The sequence below is a fragment of the Taudactylus pleione genome, unplaced genomic scaffold (assembly GCF_031769625.1).
Source record: "Taudactylus pleione unplaced genomic scaffold, aTauple2 ptg000707l, whole genome shotgun sequence".
NCBI classification, from domain to species: domain Eukaryota; kingdom Metazoa; phylum Chordata; class Amphibia; order Anura; family Myobatrachidae; genus Taudactylus; species Taudactylus pleione.
In genome coordinates, this window is record NW_028285109.1 from 15,607,374 (window position 1) to 15,625,430 (window position 18,057).

Consider the following 18,057-nt stretch of genomic DNA (forward strand, 5'->3'; position numbering starts at 1 on the left):
TTGGAGACTGTTCAGATTGTTTAGTCGACTAATGTGGATGAATATATATGTACATCAGGTGTGGATTAGTGATAAGAAATATAATAATACAAACAGCACCAGACTCTGTCAGTGATACATGATGGCAAGGAATCAGAGGGACTGCATTATTCAACACAATACCCGGTGGTAACCAAGCATTATACCCCACATCTGTTGTCTAATTACTATTCAGATGTGAATAAATGCAGTACCTATATTCACAGCTTTCAAGGGAGTAAGTTTCTGGCAACAGTGACTTAGCTGCCAATATTTTCCATGTCTAACAACGTAAGGTAAGAGGAGACTAACAAGGAAAGCAACTAGTATCAATACAGAGTGAGCCAGTAGTGTCACATAACAATTTACATGTATAGCAAATGTCCAGTAAAACGCAACATGACGAAATATGAAGAGTCATGTTACAGTCACAAATAAATGTAGAAAGTAAACGTCAATGTACTGTGACAGAACTCGAGGAGTTATTATTGTATATACAGTTGTGATGCAACCATACTTGTCTACTTTGAAAAAGCATTTCAGGGAGATTGTGAAAGCAGCACCTATGAGAGTGAGTTACAGTAGACGTGTATTGCTACATCTGAGAGGCGTGTCATAAAACTGGCTTATGCTGGCCACAAACACAGTGATATTTTATCCGATCTGGCCGATTCCGACACATTGGAACGACAGATCGTGTAAAATATGGCCAAATTGAGAGTAAATCGTGAGTCCCCACGCACGATAGCAATGCGCGTCCCCGCTGGTCGCACATCGTATAGACCTGCCGTGCAGTAGGGCAGATCTGACAATCTGGAACCCGATGCACTGGGAAAAAAAAAAGTTAAGATGTAAGATAGATCTTAAGTCAGATTGGATGCTTTTCTTTTTTTACTCCAAATCGTGTGTAGGACAGCTGGGGAGTTGCCGGGGCAGAGTTCAGGGGAAATAGCACACATCGTGGGATCGTGTGCAGATCGCTATGTGTGTGGGCACCATTACAGCCAAATGTAAAGGAGCCTCAAAATAGTTATAGTAAGATCTATTTGTTGATGAAAACACACTGATACTTTTCAGAAAATTCATGTAGCCATAGGGATCATTGGCCCTCATTCAGAGCCGCTCGCAATTAGCGCTCGCTCGTTCATAAAAAGGGGGTGGCTATTCAAATTAACCGTTCGCTCTTTGCGGTCTGTTGCCGCCTCCATGTCTGAACGAGCGAGCAAAACATACGCTCGTTTATTTGATAAAAACGCCCCCTGGCCGCTCGCATCATACGTCATGTCCGCTATTTATTAGATTAATCGAGTACATCGAACAGCGTATGAACTGCTCGCTATTCTTGTGGTTGGTTTTTTCAACCACAATATTGCGAGCAGTTCTGACTATAAAATAACCCAGTGACGTGGTGAATGACGCTGCTGTATTAATTATGCACACCCATAAAACGCCCGCTTTGACCTTTAAGCACGCCTGCGTTCTGATCTCCACTCCCCCTTTTCAAGCACCTTCCCCTGTTACCACCCACATACGCCTCATTCTGTCACTCAAATTAGCAGGCACTCGCTATATAGCGAACAAACGATTTTCGGCCGCACTGACTGGTTCGCGCATGCGTACTAAAAACCATATGCATGCGCAGATGTGCAAATATCGCTCGGAACGAGCGTACTGCCGCTTACGAGCGGCTCTGAATGAGGGCCATTGTGCCTTATATCCATTGCAGGGAAATGATTCAAACATCAGCCAGCACACCATTTGGAAAAATAGAAAAAATCTTTAATAAAGTCCCATACATGAGTGAAAAGCCATCACAGTAAACATTTGTTAGGGAAAACAGGAAAAATACTAAGCACATAGTTTCCATGTAAACTGGGGAAGCCAAGCTCTGAACCCAGTGACCAGCCCCAACAGCTGTTTCGGTCCTCCTTCCTCAGGGGACTGTATAGTTTTTTTGTAATATAACAGCTTAAAAATGGGTGTAAGGTGCAATCCGGGAGATTACTAGACTCTTCAGGGAGACAGGGAGATTGATATGACAGGAAGTCTCCCTGGCAATGAGGGAGAGTTGGAAAGTATGGATGCAACTGACTTTTCAAACTATTGTGCTCTGTTATTAGTCATTTCAGACTGTGAATCGGGCAGTAGGATCATTAAATGTTTGAGGTGTACTTTAATAGATTTCAAGTTATTTTAGGGATTCGTCCATTTACAGCTTCAGTAGTGGTTCATACCAGGAGCCTTAACCTTTATCTGCTTACACCTCCGAGACAGGCACATCTGTCAGCTTGCACAAAAGTGTACGGTCACACTAAACTCATCCTACTTATGCAGAGCTAAGATGAGGGAGAACTTAAGGGGAATTATAAGGGGAGGAATAGGAAAGCTAAAATATGAAGGAATTTGAGAGAGATGAGAGCTGCATTGCCAGACCAAATAGCAAATTCAAGTGGGTCATGGTAGGTATTCCCGCCCTTCCCAGAGGTCCCGTCATACGCAGAGTCCGGGCATACACAGTAAAGCCTGTTTATGCTTTCAGTTTTCGGGGCCACATTTGTTTGTTAAATAGGTAAAAAACAAAATCTAAAAGTAAATACTGTAGGAGTGAGGTGAAGTTATAGGGCAATTTATTGGCCAGTAGTGGTAACACTCATTACTTTGTCAAGCTGTGTGTAAAACCATATCCAGTGACATCAGTAACTTACAGAGCCAAATTAGCCATCAAGAGCAGAGCTGTGACTAGACTTTTTGGTGCCCTGTGCCAGAAAGAGCATTGGCGCCCCCCTCATTTTTCAAAGGGACATAATGCACCCAAACAAGGGGATTGGCCTCATGGGGAAGGATCAGGGAAGAGATAGGGGAGGCCAGGAGATGCTGGGGATGAAATAAGTGGAAGCTACAAGTGAGAATGATAATTAACAGAAATTTGACAGGCAAAAACAGCGCCCCCTGCCCTGTGCAATGGCACCCTCCGCACTACCCTAGCTACGGCCCTGATCAAGAGTAATGTCCAGAGCTATACCTGGTGTCACTATCCTCTGCGCTGACCTCTTCTGCCCACTCATTTAAGCAGTAATTTTATCCATTGCTGGGTCCCACTAAAAACAGTATCAGCTGCAGAGGTCATTGTAGGACAGAATCCAATAGAGCCTTCCAATTGTTATCAAATATCCTTACTTGTTAACTTCTAAAAGCTTATGTAAAGATTTCTTACAGTCCAAGTAGCATTTTATAGACGGATACATAAAACAGAACACAGCCATTCCTATTCTGACCTCACTACACATAATGTTTGGCATATTTAGTTATTTAGATAGATAAACCTTGTATCTCCATTTTTTTAAAAAACATTTTTATTCAAGTCTGAAGTGTATTAAACAGAAAGACAAGTATATTAAACATACAAGAGTAATAAAAAGACAAAACTACATACAGCCTATTACTCTGCTAAATAAGAAAGTATGAAACATATAACATTAAAGATCATTAATTGTGTGGACTAAAGTCAGAAATGTGTATGTCTGTCAGAGTGAGGCAGTGATGAGCTGCTTTTCTTTATGCAGCATATCTGAGAAAGATGTTATTGTTTACACTTGTGGAGTAATACAGCTGTGGCTTTGTGGTGAGGTTTGGAGTACACTGAAACGTAGATCAGACATGAGGTGTGTGGTCATTGAGAAGTAATGCATGGTCATGTGATCTAGCGTGTCCAATCATGTTGGTGTGATTTGTCTCAATATACCACACCATTTTATAAATACAGAAACACACACACTGTATACTGTGTGTTTTATCTTCCTGAGATTGATCCAAATTGCACCGACTGTGGCCTAATTATCATTTAGTTTTATGGCAACACAAAAAGCCTGACTTACCATATAGAGCTATAAAGGGAACAATACAATAAAACAGAGAAATAATACAATATAGGCTAACAAAGTACAAAGGGGAAAAAAAAAATCAAAAAGTGAGATTTCTATATAGCTACAGTCAGGTGCATAAATATTGGGACATTGAAAGAATTTTCATATTTTGGCCTCTATTCACCACCACAATGGCTCTGAAATGAAACAAACAAGATGTGCTTTAACTGCAGACTTTCAGATTTAATTTGAGGGTAATTACATCCAAATCAGGTGAACGGTGTAGGAATTACAACAGTTTCTATATGTGCCTCCCACTTTTTGAGGGGCCAAAAGTAATGGGACAAACTAAACAATCCTAAATCTAACTTTCACTTAATACTTTGTTGCAAATCCTTTGCAGGCAATTACAGCCTGAAGTCTGGAACGCAAAGACATCACCAAACGTTGGGTTTCATCCCTGGTGATGCTCTGCCAGGCCGCTACTGCAAATGTCTTCAGTTCCTGCTTGTTCTTGGGGCACTTTCCCTTCAGTTTTGTCTTCATCAAGTGAAATGCATGCTCAATCGGATTCAGGTCAGGGGATTGACTTGGCCATTGCATAACATTCCACTTTTTAGCCTTAAAAAGCTCTTTGGTTGCTTTTGCAGTATGCTTCGGGTCATTGTCCATCTGCACTGTGAAGCGCCTTCCAATGAGTTCTGAAGCATTTGACTGAATATAAGCATATAATATTGCCCAAAACACTTCAGAATTCATTCTGCTGCTTTTGTCAGCAGTCACATCATCAAATACAAGGGAACCAGTTCCACTGGCAGCCATACATGCCCACGCCATGACACTACCACCACCATGCTTCACTGATGAGGTGGTATGTTTTGGATCATGAGCAGTTCCTTTCCTTCTCCATACTCTTCTCTTCCCATCACTCTGGTACAAGTTGATCTTTGTCTCATCTGTCCATAGGATGCTGTTCCAGAACTGTAATGGCTTTTTTAAATGTTGTTTCGCAAACTCTAATCTGGTCTTCCTGTTTTTGAGGCTCACCAATGGTTACATCTTGTGGTGAACCCTCTATATTCACTCTTGTGAAGTTTTCTCTTGATTGCTGACTTTAACACATATACACCTACCTCCTGGAGAGTGTTCTTGATTTGGCCAACTGTTGTGAAGGGGTTTTTCTTCACCAGGGAAATAATTCTTCTGTCATCCACCACAGTTGTTTTCCGTGGTCTTCCGGGTCTTTAAGAATGTTCCAAACAGTTGATTTGGCCACACCTAATGTTTTTGCTATCTCTCTGAAGGGTTTGTTTTGATTTTTCAGCCTAATGATGGCTTGCTTCACTGATAGTGACAGCTCTTTGGATCTCATATTGAGAGTTGACAGCAACTGATTCCAAATGCAAATGTCACACCTAGAATCAACTCCAGACCTTTTACCTGCTTAGTTGATAATGAAATAACGAGGGAATAGCCCACACCTGTCCATGAAATAGCTTTTGAGCTGATAGTCCCATTACTTTTGGCCCCTTAAAACATGGGAGGCACATATAGAAACCGTTGTAATTCCTACACCGTTCACCTGATGTGGATGTAATTACCCTCAAATTAAATCTGAAAGTCTGCAGTTACAGCACATCTTGTTTGTTTAATTTCAAAGCCATTCTGGTGTTGAATAGAGGCCAAAATATGAAAATTCTGTCAATGTCCCAATATTTATGCACCTGACTGTAAGTGACAAATAATAACAATTGAAGACAATGGGGGTGCTTCAGCTTGGGACAGAATTGCAAAGATGCACTCAAGCTGCTTTGCAATTCCATCCTTGTAAATATGGAAATGTAGCAGGAGGTGTATGACACCCCCTGATGCATTTGCGATCCCAGTACTGCGACCGAGGTCGCGATAGTGGACAGCGCTGGGCCGCCAGCCAGCTGAGTAAGCCTCAGCTCAGGCTGGCCGGCTTGCGAGGCCAGGAAACTGCGTCCGAGGTCGTAGCCCCTGGCCTTGCCACTTCCAAAAAACAGGACGGGGGTATCCGGGAATGCAGGCCAACCCAGCCACGCCCCTTAAATGCCTCTGCCTGTCAATGCTGAATTAGCCCCAATGACACAGTGTCTTAGGAGAGCAAACAAGATCAGAGCCACTGAATGTGAGTGGAGGTACACTGAGAAGAATATGAGTTATATAAGACTGCTTTGAAAGCCTTAGTGCTTTGGGATGTAACTAGGGGTGTGTGAGCAGTGCCATCGCAAAGAGCACAGGTCCCTGGGGGCGGCACAGTCACTACCCCAAGCACCCTGCAGAAAGCAGCACTGCTGGGGAGCCGTCTGAAGGGTCCATGGGACACTCTAGACTGGCATCCTGCAGCCTGTGGAGCAGCATGGAGCACAATGCTCTCTTTCCTAGAGCTGTCAGCCCCACCCCCTAGATGTGACATCATGTCATCACAGGTTTACGGGGCATGCACAGGGCAGCATAGAGCCATGTACCAGCCCTGTTGCCACTACTTGAGGTAGATGAGCGAGAGTGTGTTCCTCAATGAAAATGCAATGTGTATTCAAGGAAGGTCTTGGCCATTTCATAATCCAGGACAGCGGGATTGGAAATAGCTGGTAATAGAGAAAATGCAGACTGTATATAAAATGTATTGTGAAAACATTGCACACCTCCACCTCCTCCTCCTCCTCCTCCTCCTCCCTGACAAAGCCTCTAAAGAACATCTTGGGATTTTTAAGTTTAGGAACATCAACCGTAAAGCTATTTTGTTAATTTATTGGTGTTGAGCCTACCCATCCATGAGAAAATCCTCAGACTGCCCATTTTTGAGGTCTGAATGCATCCTATATAATTGTTACAAACTTCGCTTTAAAATAATGGAGATAAACCTTTTGTCAATACAATCCCCAAGTGTATTTGATATGGAGGAATGCCACTTAACGCCTACTGTAAGTAATCAAATATCTGAGGGTTGAGGAAATATTTAAAGCCACCAATTTTAAGTAATTAACTTTAAAACTGGACAGGTTTCCAAATTCCCAGAACTGAATAAGGTTGGGTACAGAAACGTCTTCACATTGGAGTTACATACAAAGATGGCGGAAAGCTCGCTCTTCAAGACCTGAAAGAACTCGGCATCTTCTGGTTTACAAAAGCTGAAGTCAACAGCAGGGAGATGCCGCAGTGTGAAGAAAAAGCGCAACATGCAGCCAGTCACCAGATGGATACTGCAGGTTGAGGTTAGGTATATAATTGCTCACTATCGCTTACTGCCCAGTCCCGCAATCATCTGGTCATTATATCAAATAGGCTAATGCTAAACCACCAACTATTATGATTTTGTTACATATACACTATACAGTATATATATATATATATATATATATATATATATATATATATAATATAGGATCAGAACGCTCATCATTTTACATTGCTATACCAGACTAACAGGAATGGTGCAAGGTGGACAGGGTGGTAGGGTGGTACATGCCCATGATCAGGACCCATAGCTTATAACCGGCTATTGTGGCTGTGCATAGTGCAATATAAACTGCTAGGACTTTCCATCCTCAATCTATATTGTCATCATTTTTAATTCTTAAAGAATTAGATAATACTCTCTGACTGTTGCCTTAGTATGAGGAGACTTACAAAGACTGTTAGGAAATGGGTTAATGGTAAGCAATTGTAGAAAGATAAACTTTATGTTTTCCTGTGCATTAGATTAGATAATTCAATAAAAATGAAAGCTATAAGTAGCACTACAATCTGCACTTTCCAGATGTAGCAACTAACCAAGTTGACCTTCCATCATTTTCATACAAAACCTGGCCAGAGTATTATTATCTTTTATTTATATGGCGGCACAAGGGTTCCATAGCGCAACACAAACACAGAACATTCAGGAATACATGGGTACAAGGTAAGCAAATTAGACAGATGCAGACAATTCATAGCAAATTAGACAGATGCAGGTACACAATTCATAGTATCGGAGTAGCTTGGAGAACATATATTGTATTTTTATTTAATGGAGGATAAATAATTAGAGTATGAGACTATATAAAATAATAAATATATATATATATATATATATATATATATATATATATATACATATACATATTGGTCAGTGCTATTCAATTAGAGACGAGTGACCAACCTGTGTGGAGGGTGCGTGTCACAACCTGACAAAAAAAATATATAACAAAATGTTTTGCTTGAAATAGAAATGTCAAACTGTAATAACTTTGCAAATGCTGAACATTATGCTAAGTTTTTATCGGCTGAAATCAAACGGACCTCAGCATATATATGCACTGATCACTCGCTCGATAAGCCTCTCCTTCGTCTATCCATTGATTGTCAAAGGCAATCTTTTGAATAATATACTTTAGTAAAAGTCTTGCTTAGAAAAGATCAGTTCTTGGAGAAATCACAAGGAGAACGAAAAAGGAAAAACAATGTAAGACATCATCAATTCACAGCTGAGTATGTCTTGCCAGCAATGACCACTTAGACATAATGATGACATGAACTGACTGACGTACTGGCAATGCTTGCACTACCCTTTCCCCTGGGGCCAAATAATTACATTCAAATTGAATTTTAATTTTACATCATTAGGCTCTGATTATTTAAGTCAGTCATCACATCATCTGTTGAATATAATTTTCCATCACAGGCAAAGCTATATCTAGTATTCAAAATAGATTTGCTTAACTCAACAGGCGGATACAGAATATTATCATTATTATATGCAGGCTAATCTTGTAAGGGTGGTGCGAGATGGGCGGTTTGAGTGCTAGAGCCTTTTCAGCTAGAAAAGCTCCAGTGTTCTTAGAGCTCATTTGTTCCTCTGTTGATACAGAGTAGTGCCTAGGGAACACTTATCCCCAGACATGAGAGCAATTAAGCTTTGAAGATGCTGCATTCTACATGTTTCTGAAGAGCAAAACATGAAATAAACAATAAATTACATAAAGGTAGAGAGAGTTTTGTTTACAAGCCTGTAGGCGAATGGGTTTCCCTGCCAACAAATCCCTTACCGTGTCAACTGCGTAGTGTCACACTACTTTTAGAAAACCTGGCAATTACTACAAGCAGTATGTTTCATTTCAATATTTGTCTAGGACGACTGTCCTGAGCATAATTGCAGACATTTAATGCTGGCCATCAAGGTGAGCATGTAGGGATAAGGAACCTCAGGCGCAGGGGCCATACAAGGCCCCGGAATCATTTGGTCTGGCCCTCAGAGCTTTTTTCTGCTAGCCTCATCTGGCTAGCAGAGTGCATATAATGGTACCCTGCAGCCAGAATCTATGCAGCAGTGCCGCCTGGAGTGTCCTGAGGACGCTTCAGACGGATACACCGCTGCCCTTCAGCTCCCTGGAGCATCCTCAAGATGCTCCTGGCATTGCAGTAATCCCTGGCGATTGTGGCCCCGCCCCCGTGTGACATCACATTTAGGGGCTTGGTCTGCACCAGGCCCACAAATAACGTTATATATCAAAATGGCCCTTGGCAGAAAAAAGGTGTAGAGGAAGGCAGGGCCAACTAGTGATATTCACCACAAATCGCACCATGAAGCCCTCAGCAGGCTAGTCTACTCTCCTTGACAGCCCGGGAGAGCTATCCAAAATTCTAAGGTCGCCAAGTCATTCCGGAAGAGTAGACAAGTATGGTCCTAGGAAAGCAGGAAGATGTCATTATGCAGCGTTTATATTTTTCCTTATTTTTATAGTTGGCCTGCTGACGCTTATCAAAACAGATTAAGCATCAGGAAATGCAAGAGAAGTATTGGTAATGTCTCAAGTCGCCTCCATTTTGTCCATCCCTGCAATCAAATGTCATCACCAAGTTTCTTTTTCCCCCAAAGTACTCTCCAGCCTCATGCCTCCCCCTGTACATCTCTTCAACTTCATCTCCAGCCTCCTGCACCCGGCTCTCCAGGGAAATTTGCGCAGAGAGAGTGTGTGTGTGTGTGAGCGTGTGCGCACAATTATGGGAGTTGTTGCGAGTGGTGGGGGAGGGTGTTGGATGCAGGTGCCGACAGCACTGTCAGGGGGAGAAGTGATGCTACCGCTGTGTCCAGCAGATAGCCAGTGAGAGATGTAAGGAGAAGGAGGGGGTGTACCTTCCAGGATCTCTTAGCTGAGTCTGTGCGAGACACATGCCTTACAGCATTATATAATAGTGCACAGACAGAAAAAGCCAACTTCCTGTGTAGGGTACTGCAGCTAGAGGGCCTGATGCGGAGTACTATGCCAGTTGGTGGAGTATATCTTGTGTGCATGCCCAGGACAGTGGGTGCAGGCATATGCACCCATGCAGATATGCGTGATTCTGCCACTTATGCATGGATAGGCAGAAAAGTGGCTACATTTGGTCAAGAATAGTGACAGCACGTTTACAAAATTGCAAACAGATTCTAACATGGACAAATACGCATACGTTCCGGAGAAAGCCAGAAAGCCATATTATTTGCGGATGATCAGGGGCAGGTGCACATGACGATGGCTTGTGATTGGCTATTTGCGAATGTTCTGCTGACACTGATTAGTAATTTCCTTTTCACTAGGGCATATAAAAGGTTTTTTTTTTCTCGTACAGAAGACAATGGGGGATTTGTCTTTGCTGTATTAGAAAGGCTTTAGCATACTCATTGATGTCTAATATCGCATGTTTTGTTGCCAAAAAATTTAAACAGTTATAAATGGGCACAAGTTGGACGTAGGTTTATATGATGTACACCTGGCATAAACGGCTACTTTCTGTTGCCGATGCAATGTAAGATATTCACCACTTTGTGAAGGTTACAGGAGTGTCCTCGTACATCTAGCCTCAATATGCCACGCAGTGCATCTTGCCTGGCCTGAGTGAGCCGCCAGGTCCTGTGCTACTTTGCTAGCGTTGGGCATATTTTTTTGCTGAAAATGCATCTAAAGTCACAATGCGATGCGACTAGGATGCACCAGCAGACTGAGCTGATTAATTTGATATGCAACACTTGTATATCTGTGTGCACCTGAGTTTTTATGTGAACCATAACAGAACTTGAAAAGAAAAAAAACTGCAGCTACTACATTGTAACACTTCGTATACAGATTCAGGGACTCAGTTGCACACAGATATACAAGTGTCACATATCAAATTATTCAGCACAGTCCGCTGGTTAGATGCATTTTCGGCAAAAAAGACGCCTGTCGCTAGCAGAGTCTCACGGAACCAGGCGCACTGAGAGGGGCTTTTTAGCGCGACTGCAGAGATGATGTGTAAGTACACATCTGCAGTTCGTGCGATTTGTGGTGCAAATGTGGCCAACTCTGCAAAAGCCATCAGGCATCTAAGACCTCCTGTTGTAGAAAATGATTGATTACATTCGAGTGCAAGGCCTTGTTCTGTTAATAGAATGTCAAAGCATTTCAAGCTCCCTGTCACAGGTATATTTGTAACTGTTGTTATTGGTAGTGCTTTCATAAAAGAAACTTGTATTTTTGGTTTAATAGTTCTTTAAACCTAACCCTGTGTTTTAATGTCTTATTATACCAATGGATCTAATTTCCTTTTACCACAATTGCTCTAAATCCACTGTCTTTCTATTTTGCTTATCAGCTCTCTTTGTCTCATACTGTTGTACACTGTATTTAACAAATACACGCTTTCTACTATTTTCGATTTCAAATACCTAGTTACGCCCCTGGGCAAGGCTAACCATTGGTAGATTATAGTGAAAGACAGAACCAAAGTACAAGGTTAAGGATGTTTGAATGATTTCCTGAAATGTCAATGTCTGGCAACTGGGAAACATGGTTTAGCTGGAGCTGAAGTGTGGAGAGAAACTAAAGAGGAAATCACGTAGATGACGCAAGTATCTACTTTCAGGAGTAAGACTTAACATTTAGTGTATGAAACAGTGGGAGGGAGAAGTAATTCCAGGGATGAAGGCAAAGATAATAACAATAATAATAAAAATTAATACTAACAGCTTTATTCAACAATGCTGCAAAAGAGAGACACTCTTTCCTCAAAGAGGGGTCACAAGAAAACATATGGATTATATTGTTTGTGGCAAGTAGGACATTAGACCTCAAGTCTTCCCTTCAAAGAAAATGGTAATTACATTACTGGTATCTAGGTATAACCATTACTAGGCTGAAGGCGTTTGTGACCTGGTAAGCTCGTCTTTGCAAACGTTGGTTTCCTGATGACACTCACAGGGAGTCTTTCACGCTCTCTGATACAGGTCAGCCTTGTCTTGTCACAGGATTTCAAACTCTAATAAACACAGAGCTGGAGAACGGGAATGACATGCACCAGCCTCGGGCAAGCGGCAGCCAAACTAACCCCATAAGACAGTAAAGTAAAGTAAAAGAATCCTGAAGCTGGAGAATGATTCCGCATCATCTATATTTAGCATCTGACACAGCTGATGGCAATCAAAAGAGACAGCATATTCCAACGGCATCTCCCAGAAACAAGAGTATCAATGGCATCTTCTTGCCAGATGTACTCAGCTGACGGAGAAATAAAATAGCTGTGAATAAAAAAGAAAACTACTACCTTAAACAGGACCGTCAGAAATAAACAGTCTACAAAAGGGGCCCTTTCTTGCCCAGAACTTTTTTTTATTAAGACATAGGGGTCAATCCAATTAAGTGTGAGTTGGGTACTGTGAGCCGTTTTCAAGGCACACTCGCACCGTGATTTTTAGTTGCAATTCAATTCCAAAATCGCATTGATTTTTCAGAGGAAATTCACTTTTTTTCTTAATATTTTTTATTTATTGAAGCAAAAACAAGTCTATAATACATCGACAAGTAAATTAAGCATAAAACCAAATATTATACATGAGGATAAGCAATACACAATTAACAAAAAACATTTCCCAGCACAATTCTGTTGGCATATTTTTTTTGCAAAATAGAGGCATTCATGTGGCCCAAGACTTATAATTATATCTAAACACAGGGCCGTAACTAGGGTAGTGCAACCAGTGCCATGGCACAGGGCACCGCAGGGCAGGGGGCGCTGTTTGGGCCTGTCAATTTTCTTGTTTATTATCATTCTCACTTGTAGCTTCCTCTTCTTTTATCCCAGCATCTCCTGGCCTCCCCTGTCTCTTCCTTGGCCCTTCCCCATGAGGACATTGCCCTTTTTCAGGTACACTATCTTATGTCCATATTTAATAAATGGGGGGGCGCCAATGCTCTCTCTGGCACTGGCGCCAAACAGTCTAGTTACGGCTCTGTCTAAACACTATATATGTATTTGTATTTTATACAAGTGGGAGATACAGTGAAAAACGAGTAAAGGGGAGTGTATGATGCTCACTCGTCGGGCAGCGTAATGGGAGGATCCCCCTAAGGAATTGGAGTTTCATACCACTAGGTCAGACGCATGCCATGGTAGATCTGGGATTGTGTCGAGGTTGGCAAGGTTGCTATAAAGCTTACCCATGTAGGAAATGGTTTTTATTTTTTTGCACACCCTCAGAGCTCTATAAAGGGTTAAATAATGTGGGACAGATATGTAGAGGTGTAAATGATATAGGACAGGTATGTGGAGGTGTAAATGGTGTGGGACAGGTATGTGGAGGTGTAAATTATGCGGGAAAGGTACATGGAGGCGTAAATTATGTGGGACAGGTACGTGAAGGTGTTGGATTGATGGGAGAGGGCTTTTTGAACTTGCAGATGAGAGGTAAAAGTGTTTATTCCCAGTTTTTACAAACTTGTTTAAAAACACAGCAAAGTCACTGTACAAGCATTTTCCTATACTCCAAAATACTGGAAAGACTTTAATTTGATTAAAAACACTTCCTGAGTATCATTATTTAACCATTAATAAAAAGAACAAAAAAAAACATAATTGACACAATTTAAGAACCTCCAGTACGTTCCTTATAGCCATTAACAGCCTTCTATGTGGTACTGCTAAGAAAACTTAAATTAAGTGCCTGAAAAGGGAGAATGTCCACCAGGGTCAAACACATTTCTGATAGCTGTAATCTATTTGTCTCTCCAATGCAAAAAGATGGCATTATCTAGTCCAGGTGGGAAAAGGGGATTAACCCAAAAAGTAATAAATAAGGACACCCTATGGTGTCTGTGAAATTTACAATTTATATGGAGCCATGCAAGGTAGGGGTCATGAAATAGCATATTTGTGTGGGCTGAGGGTAAAAGAAGTGCTCAGGGTACATTAGGGTGGTCCAAAATATAAAACATTAAAATTTTCTTTCTCCACAAGGTTATTTTTATTCCTTAGTATATCAATGGGTAGTACACCAAAACATTTTCCAAACAATATTTAGGGGTCACCCTATATTGAACATTTCTAGACTTAAATCTGCGTCCTAAGAAAGTTGAATACGTTGCGGAAAATGAGGTAGCTGTGGACGTTTCAGATTTTTTTATAATTTTTTCTTTGGTTTTCGTAGACAATCGATTGTCAATAAATGCTAAAGCTACCAAGGGTTGGAGAAAGAAACCAGAGGTGTCTGGTAAAAGCAATGTAAGCTTTCTTACCAATTGTTACATCAGGGTAGATTCTTAGGAGACTTAAGAGCGCGATATCATTATATGATGCTCTAATTCCCAATGGAGCTTCATTCCAATACTTTACATAAACCAGACTTGAAAATAAAGCCAAATTCACCATGTTGTTTGCCTCTCTAGGGGGTAAATTTACTAACATGGGAGTTCTATTTAAGAAGTGATGTTGCCCATAGCAACCAGATTCTACTTCTCATTTATCTAGCACATTCTAAAAGATAATACCTGGAATCTGATTGGTTGCTATGGGCAACATCACTTCTTAAATAGAACTCCCATCTTAGAAAATTTACCCCTAGGTGTTAACTGCAACTGATTTTGAAAGAGACATACTTTCAGAGCGTAAATACCTTTACTCATCCATAGAGTGTGGGGAGTAGGACCACCACCAAGAAACAAAAGAGATAAATGCAAAAGCTCTCGATAATCAAGATTGGTTGCTGTTTTCCAGTGCATTTGGTAAATATTCTAACATTTCCTGTCGTAATCTGGCCCTGATTCAGAGCCGGACGCTCTGACAGAGCACTCGCTCTGAATCAGGGCCGTCCTTCCTGATTTCTAGAGCGGCCTCCTGGTCGCTCGTATAGCTGTGGGTGACCACCCAATCTTCCAATCACTCTGGTACAAGTTGATCTTTGTCTCATCTGTCCATAGGATGTTGTTCCAGAACTGTAATGGCTTTTTTAAATGTTGTTTGGCAAACTCTAATCTGGTCTTCCTGTTTTTGAGGCTCACCAATGGTTTACATCTTGTGGTGAACCCTCTATATTCACTCTTGTGAAGTCTTCTCTTGATTGTTGACTTTGACACATATACACCTACCTCCTGGAGAGTATTCTTGATTTGGCCAACTGTTGTGAAGGGGTTTTTCTTCACCAGGGAAATAATTCTTCTGTCATCCACCACAGTTGTTTTCCGTGGTCTTCCGGGTCTTTTGGTGTTGCTGAGCTCTCTGGTGCGTTCTTTTTTTTTAAGAATGTTCCAAACAGTTGGTTTGGCCACACCGAATGTTTTTGCTATCTCTCTGATGGGTTTGTTTTGATTTTTCAGCCTAATGATGGCTTGCTTCACTGATAGTGACAGCTCTTTGGATCTCATATTGAGTCGACAGCAACTGATTCCAAATGCAAATGTCACACCTAGAATCAACTCCAGATCTTTTACCTGCTTAATTGATAATGAAATAACGAGGGAATAGCCCACACCTGTCCATGAAATAGCTTTTGAGTTGATAGTCCCATTACTTTTGGCCCCTTAAAAACTGGGAGGCACATATAGAAACCGTTGTAATCACCTGATTTGGATGTAATTACCCTCAAATGAAATCTGAAAGTCTGCAGTTAAAGCACATCTTGTTTGTTTCATTTCAAAGCCATTGCGGTGGAGGCCAAAATATGAAAATTCTGTCAATGTCCCAATATTTATGCAGCTAACTGTGTGTGTGTGTATATATATATATATATATATATATATATAAAATATATATATACTCTCTGAAGCTGGATTTCAGCAACTCTTTCACATGTTAGTCTTTGTAGGTCAACGTAAAACAGAGAAAGCATTCTGCGAGAGCACTTGCATACTGTAATACTCTGACAAAAAGGAGAACTCACCTCCTGGACTTACACCATTCTGTTTCAGCAGTCTGAGGCTTCTAGATAAGACTACTCCCACAGATGAGTTCCATTTTAGTTCGGCTACTATGTAGGTTTAACCAGGGTGTTCTTCCTCCGTTACAGGTGGACCACCAGAGAATGAATGAATGTATGTATGTACAGATATGTCCTATCCTACCTGTATTATGACTCGTATTACACAGGGCATGTGAGAGCCTTTGGTTCCTGTGTGACTCAGCTGCGCTGTGCGTCTTTTTCAGTAATTGTGCCTTATTGGCAACGTGATGCACATGGGATGCACAAGCAGACTTTGCGGATTAACATGATATGCGGCATGTGTATGTTCTGTGTGCGGCAGAGTCTGTAATATCATCACGGAACGTGGTGTGGAAAACAGCCGCTGACACTGTAACGTAGCATTTCGTATACAGAGACGGCTGCAGTTGCACACAGAACATACGGTACACATGCAGCATATCATATTAATCAGCAAAATCTGCTTGGGCATTTTATTTGCATCACTTTGAAAAGAAGACTCATTTGTGGCGAATAAGATGCACGAAAAGACACTCAGGCCTGAGTAAACTTCCCCAAGACTAGGCGCGACTAAAAGGGCTGTTTAACGCAACTGCAGCAACAGTGATGGATGAATTGTTACGGGTGTGCAATACTTCTTTTCTGTGAGAGCATTACAGAAAAACTGAATATGTAAAGAGATATTTCCACAAAAAATCAGAAACAATCAATAAGGTGTAAAACAAATATACTGAAAAGTGCAGAAATTCGGTGCTGCTGAAGGGTATGGCGTACCCCAATGAGAAAACAGCGAGTATAGTGGAGTTAGTTCTGAGTTAGTGGATGGTGAGCACAGTGTAGGAAATCTGGAAACAAACAACACAATGTTCTGTTGCGTTAGACTGTCAGCAATGTGTAACAGTGTTATAGCACATCTGTGCCGAACAGTAATAAAATGGTTTCATTATTCCACAAGGTGTACAGTGACAGTCTTCAAATATATTGGGAATGCTATTTCCAATAAAACATCCCACTGACACATTTTTCTTTTCAGTCGCTTATGTTATGCCAAACCACAATAAACTGATGCTCTCGCTTCTTTGTAGCCATCAAGGGATTATCTATTTCTTAAAAGAAACTATTTCTTCTAAAATTGCACATTTTCAGCTCAAAAATCCCTCAAGCACATGGCAAGGAAATCAGGTAAATGCCAGCTCCTACCCACGCATTGTCAGAAAAATACAAACAGACAATTCACTGTGTTGAAACCCCCCCCCCAAAAAAAACAATGTGTTACTGCACAAAATAAACCTTCTCTGACCTCAAGACTTTAAAGTAAGCCAATAAGGACATATATGGAAACTTGCATTAAGTATATATGGAATACCATGTTGACTTATTAAGTGGTCTGATCACCAACCTGCGGAACTGAGGAGGACACTGTAATCCGTCCCACGTTGCTGCACTTCATTCTCCTTCTCTTTCTCTGCTGCTTCATAGCGGTCCCAGTTAGAAAGGATTTTCCTCCTAGAGAATCCAGATGACTGCTCCTCATTCTCTTCTCCTGGCTCTGCAACATCATCTCCAGCCTTTAAAAATAAGAAAGAGCTGTAACTACCAATCAATTGAATTTTACTGCTTGACTCCAATATATTGAAAGACATTAGAAAAGTAAAAGTACAGCTATGTTCAGTAATCATGGTTATTGGCTGGTAATCTCCAGCTGGCTCTTATAGAGGATCTCTTGTGGTGGGTTTTCACTGGGAAGCAAATATTCTCTAACTCATATCCTGTGCTGTATATACAGTATACACAAAGGGAGAGAGAATAAAAAGGACTAATCATCCATTTTTATAACCACTGCAAATCAAACAACAGCAAAATAAGCTGCCAAAAAATAAAAAAACAAGAGCAACAAGACCAATACAAAGCTAAAAATTCTAATCTGTGCAAGCACTTCAACTGCTCCCCTCATGACAAGTACTT

The 18,057-nt window shown here is 41.1% G+C and overlaps 2 protein-coding genes across 4 annotated transcripts in view; one reads left to right on the forward strand and one right to left on the reverse strand.

Annotated features, from left to right (window-relative positions):
• The window catches only part of AVEN (apoptosis and caspase activation inhibitor), a 584,468-nt gene that overhangs the window by 502,354 nt on the left and 64,057 nt on the right, over window positions 1-18,057 (reverse strand). Inside the window, exon 2 of the mRNA XM_088456515.1 lies at window positions 17,492-17,660. Coding sequence (XP_088312641.1) covers window positions 17,492-17,660 — 169 coding nt within the window. The remainder of the gene's footprint in view (window positions 1-17,491; window positions 17,661-18,057) is intronic.
• The window catches only part of CHRM5 (cholinergic receptor muscarinic 5), a 246,500-nt gene that overhangs the window by 143,325 nt on the left and 85,118 nt on the right, over window positions 1-18,057 (forward strand). The window lies entirely within an intron of this gene.